The sequence below is a fragment of the Mytilus galloprovincialis genome, chromosome 10 (genome assembly GCF_965363235.1).
Source record: "Mytilus galloprovincialis chromosome 10, xbMytGall1.hap1.1, whole genome shotgun sequence".
Classification (NCBI taxonomy): domain Eukaryota; kingdom Metazoa; phylum Mollusca; class Bivalvia; order Mytilida; family Mytilidae; genus Mytilus; species Mytilus galloprovincialis.
Window position 1 is genome coordinate 70093085 of NC_134847.1, and position 21516 is coordinate 70114600.

Below are 21516 nucleotides of genomic sequence, written 5' to 3' on the forward strand. Positions count from 1 at the left end.
CTTCGAATTTGTCTATGATTTGAAGTTAATCAACAGATACTAGCATTTGGAATTTCTGTATTTTATTAATTAATATTCAACCAAGTGTTCCAAAACATATTTAACCTTATAACCGCCATATAAATACAAATCTAAATCAGCACAAGTTCCAAACAGAATTTTAGGATATTGACTAAACTACATTTTCAAGAGAATTACCTTCTGGAGTACCTGATATCGCCCTGGTTTTTGGTGGGGTTATTGTTGCTTGGTGTATGGTTTTATATTGATACTGTGCATCTTCTGATCGTTTTCATTTTCATATGTTCGCATATAAAGACAGGATTTATTACGGTATACTGTTTCGGAATGTATGTCTCTCATCAAACCTTTGGATTATAACTCTTAAAAGCTTTCACCGATTGTCATGAAACCTCTGTGAATTTGTTTTGTGTAGTGACATAAGCCTCCATTTCATTTTTGTAAATTTCAGATTTTATGTTTCGAAGTTATGGGATTTTATTTATGAAAAATTGGATACTACTTGTTTATATCTAATGAAATAAGCTATCTTCTGGGTATTTTTTTTTTATAATTTCCTGATATGATATTGCAGCAGTACGGAACTTTATTCCTTAAAAACAGTTTGACTTTGTCGATTGGTACCACCTTGTATCTTTTGTCAGAGTTGGGGTCATTCTGAGCAGTGATCGCACTATTTCTGTTTGATTATACCAAGCATAAAGAAGAGCTAAAAAGGTGACAATTGTGTGCTGTGCTCATATCGCAGTTCTTTATTTGCTTAAGTACTGTCAGATTGTGAGTTTGAATATCCCTATGGTATCTTTCTCCTCTCTTTTAGAAAAGTTGAAGTTTCATCACAGAGAAGTTTGCAACAAGTGGAGGAAATGCAAAATTATATTTGCCCATCTGAGGAATATACCAATGTACAGAATACACAACAAAGTGTCTTGAGCAATTCTGAGCCATCATATGAGATTCAACAGTTACTTGGGGAGTTTCATCTAGGCAACGCTCTTCCAATAACACCAGTGCATGGTCAGCTGTCAGATGATGGTTCATCAGTTCAAAGAATGTGTGATGGTAATACACCAATTATTAGAGCATTGTCTCAGAATCAAAATTTTGGTGGTTACAAATTATTTATTATCCAATTAACTAGTACTTCATAATGAAACTTGTGAGATTTTTTTTATTCATTGTTATATGGGGATAAAACGGAGCAGGCAAAACAGTATCATATGAATAAACTTACTTTTAACAAAATTTCCGAATTAATAAAATTAGAAACGTGGGTGGACTATATTCGACGTGGGATAAAATAATTAATAAAAGCCCAACCCATGGTTAATTGAAAACAAATCTACGGCTGCCATTAATTACTTCTTAGTTATACATGGAGACAACTGTTCAAACCAGTACAACGTGTGTCAGATTATTTTTCTGGTATCAATGTGACAAAAGAATGTATTTAGTCGAACTATAACCACAACCTCTGAATAGGAAAAATGTTTTAAAATACAAAGAAACAATGCTTGTAATTAACTGAGCAATAAGTTCTTCTAAAATTTAATTGCTTTTATATTTTTATTTTATTTCAGACTTACCACTAATCATACAAGACTCCTCTGTATCTTCCGAGTTCGACAACACCTGTACAATAGATACACCTTTGATGATAATCTTTTATCAAATGCACACAAATCAAAACATTTATCAGCTATTTGCTAACAGTGTTTATGGCATTTTTAATTTTGTAAGTATTTTAAATCTCATATATATGTATCTTAAAATCTTGAAGTTTCTGACATGCCCATCATAATTATTCTTTCTATATAATTTTTTTTACTTTCTGATTTTTCTAAATTTATCACATCAACAAATGATTGATTATTTGTGTTTAACAGTTGCGGCACTATTTGGTTTATATCCTGTTGATTACGATAGGAAACGAACACACCATTAAACCATTTAAACCCGCTGTAATTGTTTGCACCTGTCCTAGGTCAGAAATGATGTTCAGTAGTTGTCGTTTGTTGATGTGGTTCATAATTGTTTCTCGTTTCTCGTTTTTTTAGATAAATGAGACCGTTTGTTTTCCGTTTGAATGGTTTTGTACTAGTATTTGTTTCTTGCTGTTCGGTGTCAGCCATGGCTCTGTGTTGAAGATCGTACTTTGACCTATAATGGTTTACATTTATAAATTGTGATTTGGATGGAGAGTTGACTCATTGGCACTCATACCACATCACCATATATCTATATTCAATCAGAGTAAATTGATAAGGTATATATTTCTGTCAGTACGAGTTGTTGTATACACTGTGACCTTATTTGAATAGTTTAGTTTTAGCGTTTCCGATTAAAGATCAGTTGAGCTTTTGTCATTACTTTGTGTCCGCTGTCTGTCATTGTTCGTTTACCTTTTACAAAATCTTCTCCTCTGAAATTGCTAGGCTAAATTTATTCAAACTTCGCCACAATCTTTTTGGGGGTATTTAGCTTTAAAAATGTGTCTGATGACCCCACCTAGCAACCAAGTTGTTGAGAATATTGCAATATTCCTACTGTTCATATATGTCAGAGGGCCTGTGGGAGATATCCCTTATATGTCAAATATATTCCAAGATTTAAATTCTCTATTGGATACTAATAAATCAAAAATAAATCTATTAAATAACATGCTTGTTGATTTAGAAAAAGAGAACATGTCAAATGTATTAGACTATAAAGTGACTAATCAGGAAATAGTTAAAACATTTACCAATTTAAAACCTGGAAAGGCATGTGGTCTGGACCTGATACTAAATAACATGTAAATACAAGACTTTCTAAACATTTAGATGAGAGAAATATTTTGATTGATTGCCAAGCTGGCTTCAGAAATAAATTAAGGACACCAGATCACATGTTTATCCTCAAATGCTTTATTGATAAATATACTTATTGTAAAATAAGTAAATTTTATGCTTGTTTTTTTTTAGCTTTTAATTCTGTGATACACCCAGGTATCCTCAAGGCTCAAGTCAGACATTGGAGGGAAATTTTACCAGTGAATTAAACACATGTATACACTTAATAATCAAAGAGTAAAAGTTGATAACAAACTAGGTCCATGTTTTAACTCTTATATTGGGGTTAGACATGGGGATATTTTAAGCCCTGTTCTTTTTAATCTATTCATAAATGATCTACCTAACTGTTTACTAAATGGTCCTGATAGTGTAAAACTTAGTCGCATAGACTGTCTTATGTATGCAGATGATGTCATTGTATTTTCTGATTCTGCTGATGGACTTCAAAAGCGCTTGAAGGCATTGGAATCATTCTGTGATACCTCGTGTCTAAATGTTAACTTAAAAAAACTAAAGTTTTACTATTTGATAAAAGTGGACGCCACATAAAAGAACCATTCTATTTTAAAGATGAATTAATTGAAACTGTTTTCAAATATAAATACCTTGGAGTTATATTCCAGTCAAGTGGCCTATTTAATTATGCAAAAAAATACATATTTAATAAATCTTTAAAAGCTTCATATAAACGTAATAGATGTTTATCTGGCTCAGATGCTAGTATTAAAACAAATTTACATCTGTTTGACCATACCTTTAAACCTATTATTTTGTATGGCTCAGAGATATGGGGAATGTTTAAAACCAACTCTGCTTCTTGTATAAAAGATGTTACAAATGTACTTGAAAAAATATACCAGAATAATGTTGCTGATAAAATGAACTTAAAGTTCTGTAAGCATATTTTAGGCTTAAATAACAAAAGTACAAATGTTGCTGTACAATCAGAATAAGGCAGATTTCCTATATATTTTAATATTGTTATATCTATGATAAGCTATCTGCATAGATTACATCATTGTAACTCAAATTTGTTGAAAGAAGCGTGTTTGTGTAACAAAGATGTGCATGAAAATAACACTATGACATGGTATTCCTCTGTTAAATTTATTTTACAAAAGCTTGAATTGAAAGAAACATATAGTATTGATTATTCAATAAATAGATTAAAACAACTTATTATTAAAAAGTTAAAGACATTATTTTTAAAAGCATGGTTCAATGATAAAGATAAAGTTAATGGAAAGCTCGATATATATTTTTCTCATAAAAGTAATTTCCAAATGGAAAAATATCTTGATATTCAAAGTTTTCAATCAAGACAAATTTTATGTAAATTTCGCTTAAGTGCCCACCAATTACGAGTAGAAAAAGAGCGACATAAGAACAAACCTATAGAAAGGTCACAGAGGACTTGCAATTTTTGTTCTCATAATGATATATTGAAGATGAGTTTCATTTTTTAATAAACTGTCCATTGTATAACAAATGTCGAGAATCATTGTTTGCACAAGCTCATGAGCACTGTCAAAATTTTAACAACTGAGACTGCAAATCAAATTTTTTTATGGTTAATGACCACTGAAGATAAACATATACTTAAAAAGTTAAGTATTTTTCTTATCCAGAGTTTTGAATTGAGATCCACAAATTATGTTAATGGCTAAATCTCTTTAAGTTTATCCATACATATATTTTGAATTCAAAAATTAAATTTAAATACACATTTCTTTATCTATGTGTATGCATATTTCATCTATTAATATGTAAATGCTTATATATGCATTAAGAAACTGCAGTCAAATCTCTAAGGTGCTTATCATATTCTTGCAATTGTGAAAGAAATATTATTATATACATAAATATCTAGTAATTGGTTGATCTTGGTTGCTGTGTGTACATGGGAGAAAAATACCTTTATATCTAATCAGTTGCGGCTGCATTTTATTTTTATGCAGCTCAAAACACCATATCTGTTTAAAGGGGAATAATCCTTACATAAATTGATTGTCTCCCATATTTCTTTATCTTCCATGTGCATGCAATAACTGTTCAGTGTTCTTTTCATTTTATTATTTCATTGTTATAACACAAATCATTGTAATTATTATATGAAATTTAAAACCCGCAAAGGTCCATAATTGGATTAATAAAGTAGTCTTATTCTTATACTTATAATGCATCGAACTGATTGCATTAAGGTTTATAATAATTTTGTTTAATTTATACCTTATATAATTAATGTTGATTTTATTGTAGGAACTGCCCAATCTGCTTTCACTGTTAAGGAGGAGCGACTTTGATGATATTAGAAGAGTATGGTCAGAGATCATTGGGCATAGGGGAAGAAGAGATTTTTATGGCTCAGATGCAGATTTGGTTATGGATCCTTTCAGCAGCCTGCTTCTTAATCATTACAGATTCAACTGTACCAATTTTAATTGTCCTACAAATGAGAGATCATTTGATATGCCTGGATTGACTTTACCACAGTAAATATAAAGCTCATTTTTGTCCCAATGGTTCAACTGAACTCCTCTCATCACTTTAACGTTAACTTTTACATAAATCTTCTCCTCTGAAACTACTGGATCAACATTAAGGTTTCTAGATTAATACATGTCCGATCACCCCGCCTGACAGCAAACATGGCCAACATTCCTGAAAATAGAATATAGGGGAAAATGCAGATTTTGGATTATATCTCTGAAAATTTGCAGACGAATCAGGCAACCCGTTGTTGGGTTTCTGTCCCTAAATTGATAATTTTATGGAAATGTTTTAAGTTTTTAGATACTAGTATTATTTTTAATTTTATCATAGATATTTAGGAGTAATTGCCATTTATAGTCTTTTTTAACAAATTTTCGTAAACTTTTGTAATCTTTCACAAAAATCCTCTCTACTAGAACTACTTTTAAAATATAATTCGCCACAATCATCATTTAGGTATCTAGTTTTTAAAAAATGTGTCTGATAACCCCGCCTTCTAAGTAGCATGACTAACATTGCTGAATATGCAAGTTTTGTCCATTATTTTGTATAGCATTATAAAGAGAGAAAATTCGACAGGAGCAATATATTTAGAATGCTGTGCTCTACCAATTGTTCATACATGTCAAAACTGTCAGATGACTTTTTATAGAAATAATGGCCCTTATATGACAAATTTCATTTTTTTTTCAATTGTGCCTACTATATTTAAAACATAATAGATAAAAGATCAGCCAGAAAAAATCTATAATCTACGAAATCGTCATTCGACTCCTGTATAGAGTTATAGCCTTTTGATAATGATTTTGGCCATTTTTTGCGTTCTGTCTTATATCATAAAATGATTAGCAAAACAAATACTAGGAGGAAGAAAATATTGACGTTTTTGACCTTTAAAGACCTCTTTAATTTGAGATTTTGCCACATATGATTGAAAACTATAATGGATAAAGATACACTTTGATTCAAAATTATCAGCAAATCAAGATCTACTAACAAGCCTTATTTGACAATATAGTTAAGTAGACTGTCACTCTTTTAATGATTACACTTAAATGAGGATTTGTTTTATCCTCTTTTGTGATTTAAGCAAAAACTTAAGAATGCAGAGACTACACTAAAAAAAAGTCAAATCACAAAAATACTGAACTCAGAGGAAAATCAATTCGGAAAGTCCATAATCACATGGCAAAATCAAATAACAAAACGCATCAAAAACGAATGGACAAGAACTGTCATATTCCTGACTTGGTACAGGCATTTTCAAATGTAGAAAATGGTGGATTGAACCTGGTTTTATAGCTAGCTAAACCTCTCACTTGTATGACAGTCTCATCAAATTCCATTATATAGTCACCGATGCGTGAACAAAACAAACAGACATAATAGGTAAAAATGTCAAAAATAGGGGTACAGCAGTCAACATTGTGTTATCATCTTAATCACTATAAAAACAACAAATGTAACGAAGAAGCACAAAAAGGCATACATCAAATTAACATCCTCATTTTGATTATATAATACGATTATATTTGTCTATGTAAAATGCACCCATCAAGGAAGGAGGGTATGGGTACTGGTGTAAAATTGCGCGTTTGAAATTCGCACAGGTAGACATGAAATAATTTTGTCGTTCAAAGTGTGACGGGATGCATAAATACAGTCACGCAAAATAGATATAACAAACACTGACTTAGCAGTTAAAGTAATAATAATAAATAAAATAATAGTGTGGTTCAAAGTATGACGTGATACATAAGTACAGAGTCACGTAAAATGTATATCACAAAAAAAGTTGGTTAACAGTAAAAGTAATATTAATGAATAAAATAATTTTGTCATTCAAAGTATGACAAGATACATAGGTACAGAGTCACATCATAAAATAATTTTGTCATTCAAAGTATGACAAGATACATAGGTACAGAGTCACATCATAAAATAATTATGTCGTTCAAAGTATGATGGGATACATAAGCACAGAGTTACGTCAAAAGGATATCTCAAAAAAACAGACAACAGTAAAAGTAATATTAATAAAGACAAATAAAAGAATAATATAACACGCAATTAAGATGATAAACAACGTCAGTACGCAAAATCTATACTTCAAGACCATCGTGTATTATTTGTGAAGTTGATACGGAATATTTATCAACAAGTTCTGGGTACCTTCCGATGAACTTTTTTAGAAAAAGGACTAAAAAGGTAGAGATATTTAAAATACAAGATCAGATTTTTGTCATAAATTTTATTCCTGTCAAAAATGGTGCAGATAATGCTTTTCTTGAATATGCACAAAGATTAAGGTGAGCGACACAGGCTCTGTAGTTTTGGCTCACAAATGATAATAATTTTCTTGTTTACCTATCAACAAACTTGTAAAAAAAAGGATGTTTGATGTATTGCAAATGACACTACTTTCTGTAATTGACTTAAGATAATAATCTGATGTCTGGGTAAAAAAATACCACTATGATGTTAAAAGCCCAAAGGTGACTAAATCTTAATTAATTTAAAGAGTAAACCAATGTCTTATTTATAAAAACAAAAATAAATAGAAAATTTAATCAGCCAAGAATCGAATTGTAAAATATCGGACTTTTTTTCATAAAACAAGAATAAAAAAAGTAATGTGATGCTAGTGAGATAACTCTCTTCAACAGACCAAATGACACTGATATTAACAGCTATAGTTCTCAGTACATCCTTCATATTAAAGGCCAATGGGATTATCAGCAGCCAAGTAGTCAGCACTGTGTGTTCACATGAATCATCATTGATGTGGTTATATGGTTATAATTATAAATTAACTGTTGAACACAACTTTGAATTTTTGAATTACTAAGATTTTTCTACCTCAGGAGTAGATTAACTAAGTTGCATTCGGCAAAATTTTTACGAATTTCGGGACCTCAATGCCCTTCAACTTCGTACTTTCTTTGAACTTTTTAACTTGTTTGTATTCGAGCGTCCCTGATGATTTTTTTGTAGAAGAAACGCGCCCTGGCGCAAAAATTAAATTTTAATCCTTGTATCTATGATGAGTTGATTTGCTATCTTAGCTTATTTTTAACAGGTACTAAGTTCGGCAGAAAGACTGATTGATTTATCTTTACAAACAAGGTTGACCCTATCACTAGAATAGGAACACTTTTTTAAATATTTTATAGAATCAAATTGATATTTAACTTTGACGAAATAAAATTTTTTTGAACCTCTTATTACATAATCTTAATTGTAGCAGTGTCAATTATCATAGGAATTCGGGTATGCTAACCATATCTTATACTAACTTATTAACGGAAGGAAAATTGACAGCTTAGTCTAATGTTTAAAGCTAAATAATCTGATAAAAAGTGACTGAACACAGCCAGTAACGGCCTTCCAAATACCGTTTCGATCCCTAACATCACTGAAGAGACATTTATTTTCGAAATCCGGATCTGGTGTACTAAAAATATATTGACACCGTATGTTTGTGGCATAATTTCGTGGCCACAAGTTAATTTTTTTCTGTTTAGTATTAAATTTATATTAAGATCCATTTTGTTACATCTTGTGATCAATTGTATTTGGCAATCGCCAATGGCTGTCAGCAGGATTAAAGAACATCAGTTGTTCGACCTGTTAGTCAAATTCGTTTTGTTTGAATATACTTTTTTACTTTTTTGGTCTTTTGGAAAATGTTGTTTAATTGTGCTGTTTTTAGACCCTTCTACAACGAAATTTGTTTTACATGCACACGTATTAAAATTGCGGTTTTTATCCAACGCAATCATAGGTTTGAACGTAGTTTTCAATTTAGACTCGATTATATATATAACTCGTCTAAACATCAACCCAACAATGTTAGATCTGTGAATTTGCTTTCGCAAATTTTTTGTTCTTCCCTCGCCGGGATTCGAACCCATGCTACTGAGATATCGTGACACCAAATCGCCTGCACTGTAGCCGTCCCGCTAGACCACACGACCACCTGGGCATCACAAAAATTTCGGTGGCCGTGTGTTACCTTTCCTCGTCAGTTTAAATCTAGCGTCGTAATACAGTACATGATCTGTAACAATAACATCTCCATGCCTTATATATCATGTACTGTAGTACGCCGTTAGATTAAAACTGACGAGGAAAAGTAACACACGGCCACTGAAAGCTTTATTTTGTGAAGCCCAGATGGTCGTGTGTATTAGCGGGACGGCTACAGTGCAGGCGATTAGGTGCCACGATATCTCAGTAGCATGGGTTCGAATCCCGGCGAGGGAAGAACAAAAAATTTACGAAACCAAATTTACAGGTCTAACATTGTTGGGTTGATGTTTAGACGAGTTGTATATATATATATATATGACTTTCAATGTTTTAAACTTTTTTAGATAATAATTTCAAACTTTTAAAAACCGAATAAATAGAGTTCTAAATTTATAAACGTCTTTTACTGACAAATTGTAAATATCAAATTTAATTAGATTCAACTAATAATTTTATGTGCATCTTTAAAGAAATATTGATAAAAAAAGTCAATACCAAATCATAGAACGTTCTTGCCAATAGCCATCAAATGTTGTAAAACTGTATATGTATGCTGCTTCAGAAAAATCTTGGTTGAAGTCAACATCTGCCTTCAAACGTTGCCAGCTGTTTTAGAAAGAATAACGGGTTTTCATAGTCCAAAAACAATTAACTTTAATATTTATATCTTTTCAGTTATTATCATTACATGTTTACAGTGTAGGTGACTCAATAAGAGTTATGTAGCAATGATATTTAATGTTAAGCAAACGACCAATATTATGTCACTGTGTTTTTGCAGGATTCCAAAAGGGGAAGTTTTTAATGTAACAACATTCCAGCGGCTAATAAATAACTTTGCCTCCCAACTGCATATGCCATGCAATGAACAAATAGTTCAGACTGTTTCTGAATCAAGAGAAGAGAATGCACGATATACCTATGTGTGAGTTCCTTAAGGGTGTTACATAATAATCATTGATAAACTGGTGTCTTTCATAACATCTTTGTGTGCACATTTCTTTTTATGCTTTAATTTGCGAACATCTGCTTGATTAGCAAGAGGCATTTAGGAGAACGATCTTTGACTGGTTGTCTTGAAGTAGGAATAATATATTTAGGTAGTATGCAATTTCTTCATTGTACTTTGTTTACTAGTTTCTTTAAAATCTGGTATTAAACTGGTAATGGAAACAAGTAATGCGTCAAAGAGACAATATCCTTACCAAATGTAGAAAACAGGCAAAAACCACCAATGGGTCTTCAACACAGCAAGATAATCATGCACACTACATGCACTATGAAACAAATTAATGTACCAAAATAAAAAAAAAACCATACAAACTTAGAAAAAGCAAGATGTTCCTTACCTAGGACACACGCAAAAGGTGAATGAAAGGATATGACAACAATTAACACAATTCAACAAAAAACTACTAGCAGTTACCGACAAACCAGCTCCAGACCTCAATCAAACCATTTGAAAAAATTTGAAAATCTAGTACAATACCTCCTGTAATATGTTTAGTTTTATGCCATCATAAAAAAATATGAGAAGAACATAAACCGTATAATGCCATCAACTGGTTTTATAACTAATGTCTATATATCCAATGCTTAGACCGAGCTATGAGTGAATCAATATTCCAACAAATGATATCTTTAATGACATCACAACAGTATTATGAGTATAATTAAAATATCACTTCTTAATAAGTCTGTTTGCGTGTTTGGTTAGCTTTTGAGGCGAATGATGACATTTTTTTGTGCATTGTAAATTTATTACCATAAAAGATGAATTTTTGAAGATGTGACAAGACCATTTGAATGATTTGTTATCCATTCGTTTGGTGTGTTTGCGATTTTGATTTTGCCATTTGAGTAAGGACTTTACGTTTTGAATTTTCCTCGAAGTTCAGTAATTTTGTGATTTTACTTTTTTTGTATAATTTTCTTTCCTAGTATGTCCTCATAGTTCAAATGAGGATTTATATTTAACTGAATACGATTTTCATTGACCACTAATTAAATTACTCAAAGAAGGGCGGAAGATACCAGAGGAACATTCAAACTCATGAATCTAAAATAAACTGACAACTCAATGATTAAAAATGAAACAGACAAACAGACAAATAATAGTTAACAAGAAATACCATAGAAAAATAAAGACTGAGCAACACTAACCCCAAAAGTCAGTCATTCATAAGTATTATCAACACCACCACCTATTGTTCTAATGTAATAACATTAACGTTCCTATTTTTTTTGGATCAGATGCAAATTATAGAAAATCATAGTGATTATATTATAGTATATTGTGCCAGCATTTAGATGAACATAGATATTACATAAAACAATGTTGTTTGATAGTCAGAAATGATTAAACTGACAACATGGCATACTTCTTCGTCAGAACAGGAACAGAGTAATGCGCAAGCTCAACCGTAAGACAAAAGTTCAAGATTTGGAGTTCATTAGTTTATTGACATTTTGTTGTATTGAACTTCTGAATGTTCTTTTGGACTTCGTACACATATTACATATCCCAATTTGACAGGCTATTTAATTTATCTAAAAACACTACAACACTGCTTTTCATCTCAGTTATCTGAATGAGAATCTGGTGTTGAATTTCCAGAAGTAGAACTCCTTATTTTATATAACGGCCTAATTTCTGTAAATGTTATATCCACTAGTCTTAATAGTTATCAAAGGTACCAGGATTATAATTTAGTACGCCAGACGCGCGTTTCGTTTACATAAGACTCATCAGTGACGCTCATATCAAAATATTTATAAAGCCAAACAAGTTCAAAGTTGAAGAGCATTGAGGATCCAAAATTCCAAAAAGTTGTGCCAAATACGGCTAAGGTAATCTATGCCTGGGACAAGAAAATCCTTAGTTTTTCGTAAAATTCAATGTTTTGTAAACAGGAAATTTATAAAAATGACCACATAATTGATATTCATGTCAACACCGAAATGTTGACTACTGGGCTGGTGATACCCTCGGGGACGAAACGTCCACCAGCTGTGGCATCGACCCAGTGGTGTAAATAGTTAGCAAAGGTACCAGGATTATAATTTAGTACGCCAGACGCGCGTTTCGTCTACATAAGACTCATCAGTGACGCTCATATCAAAATATTTATAAAGCCAAACAAGTTCAAAGTTGAAGAGCATTGAGGATCCAAAATTCTAAAAAGTTGTGCCAAATACTTCTAAGGTAATCTATGCCTGGGATAATAAAAATCCTTAGTTTTTCGTAAAATTCAATGTTTTGTAAACAGGAAATTTATAAAAATGACCACATAATTGATATTCATGTCAACACCGAAATGTTGACTACTGGGCTGGTGATACCCTCGGGGACGAAACGTCCACCAGCTGTGGCATCGACCCAGTGGTGTAAATAGTTATCAAAGGTACCAGGATTATAATTTAGTACGCCAGACGCGCGTTTCGTCTACATAAGACTCATCAGTGACGCTCATATCAAAATATTTATAAAGCCAAACAAGTTCAAAGTTGAAGAGCATTGAGGATCCAAAATTCCAAAAAGTTGTGCCAAATACGGCTAAGATAATCTATGCCTGGGATAAGAAAATCCTTAGTTTTTCGTAAAATTCAATGTTTTGTAAACAGGAAATTTATAAAAGTGACCACATTATTGATATTCATGTCAACACCGAAATGTTGACTACTGGGCTGGTGATACCCTCGGGGACGAAACTTCACCAGCAGTGGCATCGACCCAGTGGTGTAAATAGTTATCAAAGGTACCAGGATTATAATTTAGTACGCCAGACGCGCGTTTCGTCTACATAAGACTCATCAGTGACGCTCATATCAAAATATTTATAAAGCCAAACAAGTTCAAAGTTGAAGAGCATTGAGGATCCAAAATTCTTAAAAATCTGCCGAAAGCACAGGAACTTTTATAAAGTTTATTAGCATAAAAATATTCAAGGTATCAATAGCCAAACCAATTCTCTCACAGCAATGCCACTGCTGATTGAGAATCCTCAGTACATTGTAACAGCTATATGCCTGTTTAAATGTTCGCATGAACTATATTTCAAATCTCTGATCATACTTTTCTAACATCATCAACTCACAGTTTATTAAATACTTAAAGTGAGAGTAGCATTAGAATTCAATAATTCCCAGTTGATTTTGTGTTTTTTGTTTGTTCTAGGGTTTGCGGAGGACAACTTTTAATAACCAGAACATTGATAGATATTCCAGAGCAGCCACCAATGATTATGTTCGATATGGGACAGCAAGGATTAAAGAGAAGAAATATAGGAAATCTGAATGGTACAGTTCAAATAGGTTCACATCGTTATTATATTGGTGGTCTCACATTTGCTTCCAATGATCACTTTATTGGAAGAATATTATTACCTCATATAGACAGGACTCTGCTTTATTGCAATGGGCAAGGACTAATATGTAATGAGGAACATCAGGATTCTCGTTTGTCACTTATTATTCTCTTTAGGATTATATGAACATGATGAATGACATATTAATTCTTAACAGCACTATTTCTTACAGGTAAATCAATACATATATGTGATTCATTTTTATAAAAATGTATGACATACATATAAAAAAAGACAACAGTATATAAGAAATAAGATAAACCTAAAACAAATATTAAATTTTTTAAAAATTCCGCTGCACATTTTGATAATTATATGATATATTATTTGAGTAATTTTGTAGTCCAAATTAAAAAGGCAGTTTGAAAGACAGTGCCTCAAGTTTGGTCTAGAAAAAAATGATGCCTCTCAAGTATAAATTTTTGAGCTGACTCAATATAAAACATTAATAGCTCTTTTGTTGGTATTTGAAGATTTTGTTAAACTAGATCGTAGATTACTAAGTATCAATACTACTTCATTAGAATATAGTACGTATCCATTATTGCTGTTTTGTTTAATGTTGCCAGATGTTAACATGCTCATATATACCACAACGTATCAGATTAACATAAAGCATTATTTTACGTATCAACGGCAAAATTGCGTTCAAAGGTTGATGATTATAGTTTTTTTCTGTAACAGAGTACATAATTATTTTGAAAAAGTACTATGATAGTACTGTTACCATACACTCTTTCAAATTACCATGGTATATCATATGGAATATTTTAAAGCATTTTTTGTTGTAGCTCAGTAGTAAAAAAAAATATGGAAATGAAAGTATGCTTTAATTTGTAATTGATAAGAACATAATTATCTATCTTTAGTTTTGTTTTATCGCATAGCTATTTGTTATTAATATTATTAGGAGTTTGTATATTGATTTTTTGAATGTTAAAGATAAGACTAGGCTATTAGTATAAAGTAACTAGCTTCTTTTCAAAATGTCTTTGATGAAGAAAGACCTTCAATTGTTCACTGAACAACTGGTTTTTAAGTTTTGTAAAGTTACACACTTTTGTGTGTAATAAGAAAACCAATGTCCATCATGTTTGGTTTTTTTTTTATTAAAAGCTTTCCTTTCCTAATTATCAAAGAGTACACCAAAGCTTATTTTCCAGACTACTTCGTTTTGATAAATGCTCGTTCAGTGATATTATTCTAGAGAAATTTATTAAATGTTTGAATTTCTCGCAATATGAACAAATTTAGCAAGAGTATTATAAATACTGTTTTACAGAAGATTAAACAAATGCTTTAATTGTAAGTTTAAAGCATAAGAATAATCTAATGAAGTCAATTTAGTAGAAAAAAACTATGATTGTTGTTATTTAGTCGTTGTTGACAAGAATTTATTATAAATGAGACTCAATATTGCTAGGTATTTGATAAAAGTTCATTATGTTCGAGTAATATTTGTTTACAGGCCATAGATTACCTATGGTTGTTTCTAGATGGATTTTAAATAAGAATAAGATTATATCTAGACTGTTATACATAATAATCGTTTATCTTGTAATACTTTATAAATGGTGATGAGCTAAATGAAAATAGCTGATTCTTAATCAAAATGAAGATTAAGTTTTAAATGTACTTACTAGAAGTTCTGTGCTTTATAAGCTCAAGTGAACAGTTACATTTGTATATGGTGTAAAAAAAAATGTATATAATGCTTTAGAGATGATGGATGTAAATTAAAGGGATGAGAAATCATGTTTTTTATACGACCGCAAAAATTGAAAACTGTTTGGTCGTATATTGGTATTATGTTGGTGTCATCGTCGTCGTCGTCGTCGTCCGAAGACATTTGGTTTTCGCACTATAACTTAAGTATAAGTAAAGATAAATCTATGAAATTTAAACACAAGGTTTATGTCCATAAAAGGAAGGTTGGGATTGATTTTAGGAGTTTTGGTCTTAACAGTTTAGGAATTAAGGGTCAAAAAGAGCCCAAATAAGCATTTTTCTTGGTTTTCGCACAATAACTTTTATATAAGTAAACATAAATCTATGAAATTTTAACATAAGGTTTATGATCACAAAAGGAAGGTTGGGATTGATTTTGGGAGTTTTGGTCCCAAGAGTTTAGGAATTAGGGGCCAAAAACAGGTCCCAAATAAGCATTTTTCTTGGTTTTTGCAAAATAACTTTAGTATAAGTAAATAGAAAACTATGAAATTTTAACACAAGGTTTATGACCACAAAAGAAAGGTTAGTTTATTTTTGAAAGTTTTGGTCCCAACAAATTAGGAATAAGGGACCAAAAGGGTCCAAAATTAAACTTAGTTTGATTTTAACAAAAATTGAATTCTTGTGGTTCTTTTATATGCTGAATCTAAACATGTACATATATTCTTAATTATGGGCCCAGTTTTCAAGTCGGTCCAAATCGGGATCCAAAATTAAACTTTGTTTGATTTCAACAAACATTGAATATATGGGGTTCTTCAATATGCTGAATCTAACCATGTATTTAGATTTTTAATATTTTGGCCCGATTATCAAATTGGTCCACTTTGAGGTCTTAAGGGTCTAAAATTGAACATTATTTGATTTCATCAAAAATTGAGTTCTTGAGGTTCTATGATATGCTGAATCTAACCATGTATTTAGATTTTGGATATTGGACCATCAAAGGTAAATGTCCAATTTAAAATGTTTAAGTTTTTAAGTTTAAGTTCTTAGACCACATTCATTCTGTGTCAGAAACCTATGTTGTGTCGGTCAACTATTTAATCACAATCCAAATTCAGAGCTGTATCAAGCTTGAATGTTGTGTCCATACTTACCCCAACTGTTGAGGGTTCGACATCTACGGTCGTATAAAGCTGCGCCCTGCGGAGCATCTGGTTTCTGATTAAGGTTGTTCAATTTGTTTTTACTTTATATGTCTACAATGTCAATCCATACTTATCTTTTATATTAACATGGAGTGTATGTTTTTTATATTACATATTATACATAAATACGAGATTACCGATATAATTTATTTTCAACATTATTTTGTATTCGATATATATACACAATTTTTATTATTTTAGGAAAGAGTTCTTTATGACAAAATATCAATTTTGATTCCCATGACCTGCATTTGACTTTATCATGGCCCTTAGAATGAAAAAGTACATCCAACAAACATGATAGTGGGTACAGTCGTATACGATTGAAATGATTTAATATGGGGTTTTTTAATATTTATTACTGTTTAATGTAATTGATTAATTCACTTCTAGACAACTCAGGGAAATTGACACAAAAAAGACACATTTGAGGTAGATTCATGGTATATCACCATCTTGTATTGTTCAATCCAGTACAAAATATGTCTATCTTTTTGTCCAAGTTAGCAAATTTGGAGACAGATTTGCAATTTATTGGTTAGACTTTTCATTTTTATGGAGATAACCTTTTTAGAAAGAAAAAAAAATACTTGACTGATAGGGAAATTTTTAATTTTACTTGTAGCAAGAAAACAAATTTGGTGACATCACTTTTTTTTTTTTATTTTCTTAAAACATATGATAAAACCTATCTTCTCACAATTTATTTCAAAATTCTATCTTATAGAATTGTATTTGCACATAAACGTGTTTTCATGAACTATAACAAAATTTATGCAATTTTCAATGACTCATAGCTTGCAGAATAGCACGGTGATCCATTCTTTTTATTATATTTTTGAGAAAAAAAACACACTAAAATCCTGATTTTGGCAAAATATAAGAAAATTCTATCTCAAGAAATACATACCTTAGATTTTCCAAATTTCATATTTTATATATTTACTTGCTTATTTTTTGTTTCGCCTGCGAAGAAAGTCGCAATATGTGAGACATAGGTATACCCATCGGATGGCAACCGGGTAAAGTAGTTGCATGATGTTTTAAATTTCAGAAGGTAGAAGACCTTAAAGCTTCATATCTTGTATAACAACTCATAGGAAATTTCCGTCAAACACATGTCCATTGTCTTGGCCTCATTTTTAAGTATTAGGATAACTATATTTGGCATATGTATTCCTTATAACATAAATATGTCCATTAGAGGTTATCGGACCAAAACCTTATTTTCATTTTTCAGTCATCAAGGTTAAGGTTAGGTGATCAGATCCCATTCTCAATTACTATACGCAGTAGGTCAACTAAGTTCTGTGTATGGAATGATTGTAATCGATACATGTCAGTCTGACAGATTTTATCCTACCCTGACCACATTTTCGTGGTTCATTGGTCAATATTAAGTGTTTGTGTTTTGGTCTGTTTTTCAAGTACTATTAGCAATAATTCAACTATATAGTGTGTGCAATTATCATTTTTTTTGGGGTCAAATATGAACTGTATATTGTGTATACAAAAATTATAAGATGTATATGTCTGTCCAATACGATTCAACTGACCTTTTCAGTGTGTGCATTCTTGTTAATAATCTATATTAATATGACATATGAAGCTTGATTTTGTCATACTGTAGCATTTTTTTTTTATCGGAGTGCAAATTTAATAAATGTTTGATTAGTTTTTACCTTAGATGTGTAAAAAGTCATTCCATGTTTTTCTTATTCATTTACATGACGTGTATGTTTTTGTGTGTTCCTTATTGTACATAAATATAAGATAACCAATACAATCCTTTTTAACATCTTTTTGTATTTACATCATAAAGTTTGATATATATGCACATTTGTATTCCCTTAAGGAAACATTTATAAGTGATAACATATTAAGTTTGTTTCCTTATCCTGCATTTGACCTTATAATTACCCTTAGTTTAGAAGAGTACATTCGACAAAAATTTTCATTTTTCTGATTGGTACATTTCCAAATGCCATCAAATAAACCAATTTTATAACTCAGTGTATCACATCCCTACATTTAAAAAAAGAAATTGTCCCTTGCTTTTTGATTATAATTCTCTGTTATAAGGTAACTTTGAAACCCCGGTTTTACAGTCAGTAAGGACAAATATCTGTAAACATCTGTTATTGAAATGTATTCATAGTCAATTTTTGTATCGTTATCAAATAGTTTCATGTGTAAAATGTAATTGTCCATATCAATTCAAGACGAATCAGGGTTTTGGCTTCAAATGAGATTTATTTTTATACATTTATATATATATTTCAGGTTGCCAAATTTTATATTTTTTTATGAATTTACATCCTTGATTTTTAACTATTATATAAGAATGTATAGGTAGATTTATTTTAATATATTGTAGCAGATTGGTTTCTCCGTGTGCAAATTTTAGCAATTACATACTTCAAGATTCAAAATTTAAAGCTGCCGCAAATTTTGAACAATGCAAGAAACATCTGATAACTATGTGAGAATAATATAATTACGGACAGTTTTAAAATGAGTAATGCAATCTATGACCTTCTTAGCTGAATTTTACCGTTATTGAGAAAATAAATAAATCACCATAATCAAATTCACTCTTCATATTCATGTTTAAATGCACCAAGTCCAAAAGCTTAAACTTTGTATCATTCTTTTATCCTCTGATCCACAGAATATTTGACTCACCTACATGAATTTGTATATTGTTACGAAAGATAAATAGTGTTTAGCCTATTAGATTATTATTATATCCCAGTTCCTTTGTTCTAACAGGGTCGATCTGAGCTGAGTAACCCTACCAGATCACTCCAGACTTATGTTCTTTGTTTTGTAACATTTTGACGGTAATGCCTAATCCACAATAAAACTTAGAAATATTTCTACGGAAAAGACTCACTAATAAAATTTATGTAGAAAAAAATCAAGTAATTATGCTAGGATCAGAACTCAAAACCTTAGCATATCCACCCACGACTCAAACCCCTACACCAGGACGACTGGATACAAACACACTGTTGATTTGACATACTTAAACATTGTGTCTGAGGCTCATTAAAGGTAAATACTATATAATGATATATAAAGTAAATAATACAGATTGGGTGGCATTCTAAACTAGATTTAATTAAGTGTAAATGCTTTTTAATCAATATAGAACTGCTGGGGATGTATCAAAAATGGTTATCCCTTCTGAACATCGGGTAGATATTACACTAACACACAGCTTCCTAATGTGATAAACAGTACAGACAGCTTTATTGTAACTCAACATTCATTGTATTTAGATATAGGAAGATGTGGTCTATGTATTGATTATGTTTATTGCTATTCTTGTTTGCTTCGCCCCCACTCAATCATGTTTTTGTTCAATTGTTAATACAGGACTTATTAAAAATATGCAAATCATATGTAGAATTTATGTCATTTTGTGTAATTATGTTTGTTTAAATAAGTGAATTTTGCTACTTAATCTAAAGATAATTTTTCATACATAGTTTGCCAACATTTTTGTTAAAATCAGGATTTTTTTTATCAATAAGGATACAAATGCATTGGACACATAGCTTGCCTAATCATGCTAAAGGTTGATCATATTATAAGATTTTGTTTCGATTTCACATGTTAAGGATGCACTTAGGTGAAAAAATCAAGGAATTAAATTTGATACTACATTTTGAAAGAGCACCAGTTAAGGAACAAAATAAACTAAAAATATTGATAGGTCATGGACCTCCTTTTCGAGTTATTTCAGTTTTTTTTAAAAAAGCGGGAAAGGCTGACTCGGACTTTAACCTTACATTTGCATTGATATTATTTGGGTCTCAAATCGAAAGAACAAAAATTTACCCTGTATTGATGGAAACATACCAAGGAGTCCGAACATTTGACACCAATTTTCAAAATCTCAGCTAAGTACATCCTTAAACCAAATCCGTGTTAGAAAAAAAGAAATTAAACATTAAAATGTTCAGCTAAGATATGAAGTATTTCTAGAAACATGCTTTCTAATAATAAAAAATAAAACATGGAGCAGCTAAACTCAATTTCAAAATAAGTAACTTCCCTTTGAAATCCTTTATAAAATTAGTGTTATCTGGGTTATTTTGTTATTTAAAAGATGTTTTACTTGTTTCCAACTGTGATCTGAAATACTTTGTGAAATTTTGTGTATTATTCTATAGTCTATAAAAGTGAGAATGGAAAGGGGAAATGTGTCAAAGAGACAAAAATCCGACCAAAGGGCAGCCGAATGTCACCCATAAGTCTTCTTTTTTTAATATATTTTACCTATTTTTTTTTTTTTCTTTAATTGCTCAGAATTTTACAACTTTTGGAATTTTGGGTTCTCAATGCTGAGTCGTATGTAGACGAAACGCGCGTCTGGCGTATTAAATTATAATCCTGTTACCTTTGATAACTATAATCAGAATGGTTATTGAAAATTATATCTCTTTACAGTTTTAAGATCTCAGTTTTAAGGAATCTTAAAAATATTTTATTAAAGGCCGTACGGTGACCTGCATTTGTTAATTTATGTGACATTTGGATTCTTGTGAATGGTTGTCTCATTTGCAATAATACCACATCTTCGTTTTTTATATATTTATAACCTTTATGCTCTGTTTTTGTGTAGTCTTGAGTCAACAAACTATTGAATTGAGTCATATTCATCACACCATAGCTTTGCAATACATATCTTTTTTGTCTACCTCCCTATTATAGCTTAAAAGATCTTGATCATACTCTATATAATATATTTTAGATCATCAGTTCTCCTCAGAACAGAAAGGTGAGATATGAAAAAGATGTTTTTTGTCCCTCAGTTTTGAAGAACAATCTTTCTTCTCAATTTTTTTTTTTAGTATTGATTTTGCAATCAGTAGGAAA

At 30.9% G+C, this 21516-nt stretch overlaps 1 protein-coding gene across 1 annotated transcript in view; it reads left to right on the top strand.

Moving 5' to 3' along the window:
* The window catches only part of LOC143049571 (uncharacterized), a 51068-nt gene extending 30410 nt beyond the window's left edge, over positions 1 to 20658 (top strand). Inside the window, exons 12-16 of the mRNA XM_076223173.1 lie at positions 842 to 1083; positions 1602 to 1756; positions 5115 to 5347; positions 10162 to 10305; positions 13558 to 20658. Of these exons, the coding sequence (XP_076079288.1) occupies positions 842 to 1083; positions 1602 to 1756; positions 5115 to 5347; positions 10162 to 10305; positions 13558 to 13873 (1090 nt within the window). The 3' untranslated portion in view covers positions 13874 to 20658. The remainder of the gene's footprint in view (positions 1 to 841; positions 1084 to 1601; positions 1757 to 5114; positions 5348 to 10161; positions 10306 to 13557) is intronic.
* The last annotated feature ends 858 nt before the right edge of the window (positions 20659 to 21516 follow it).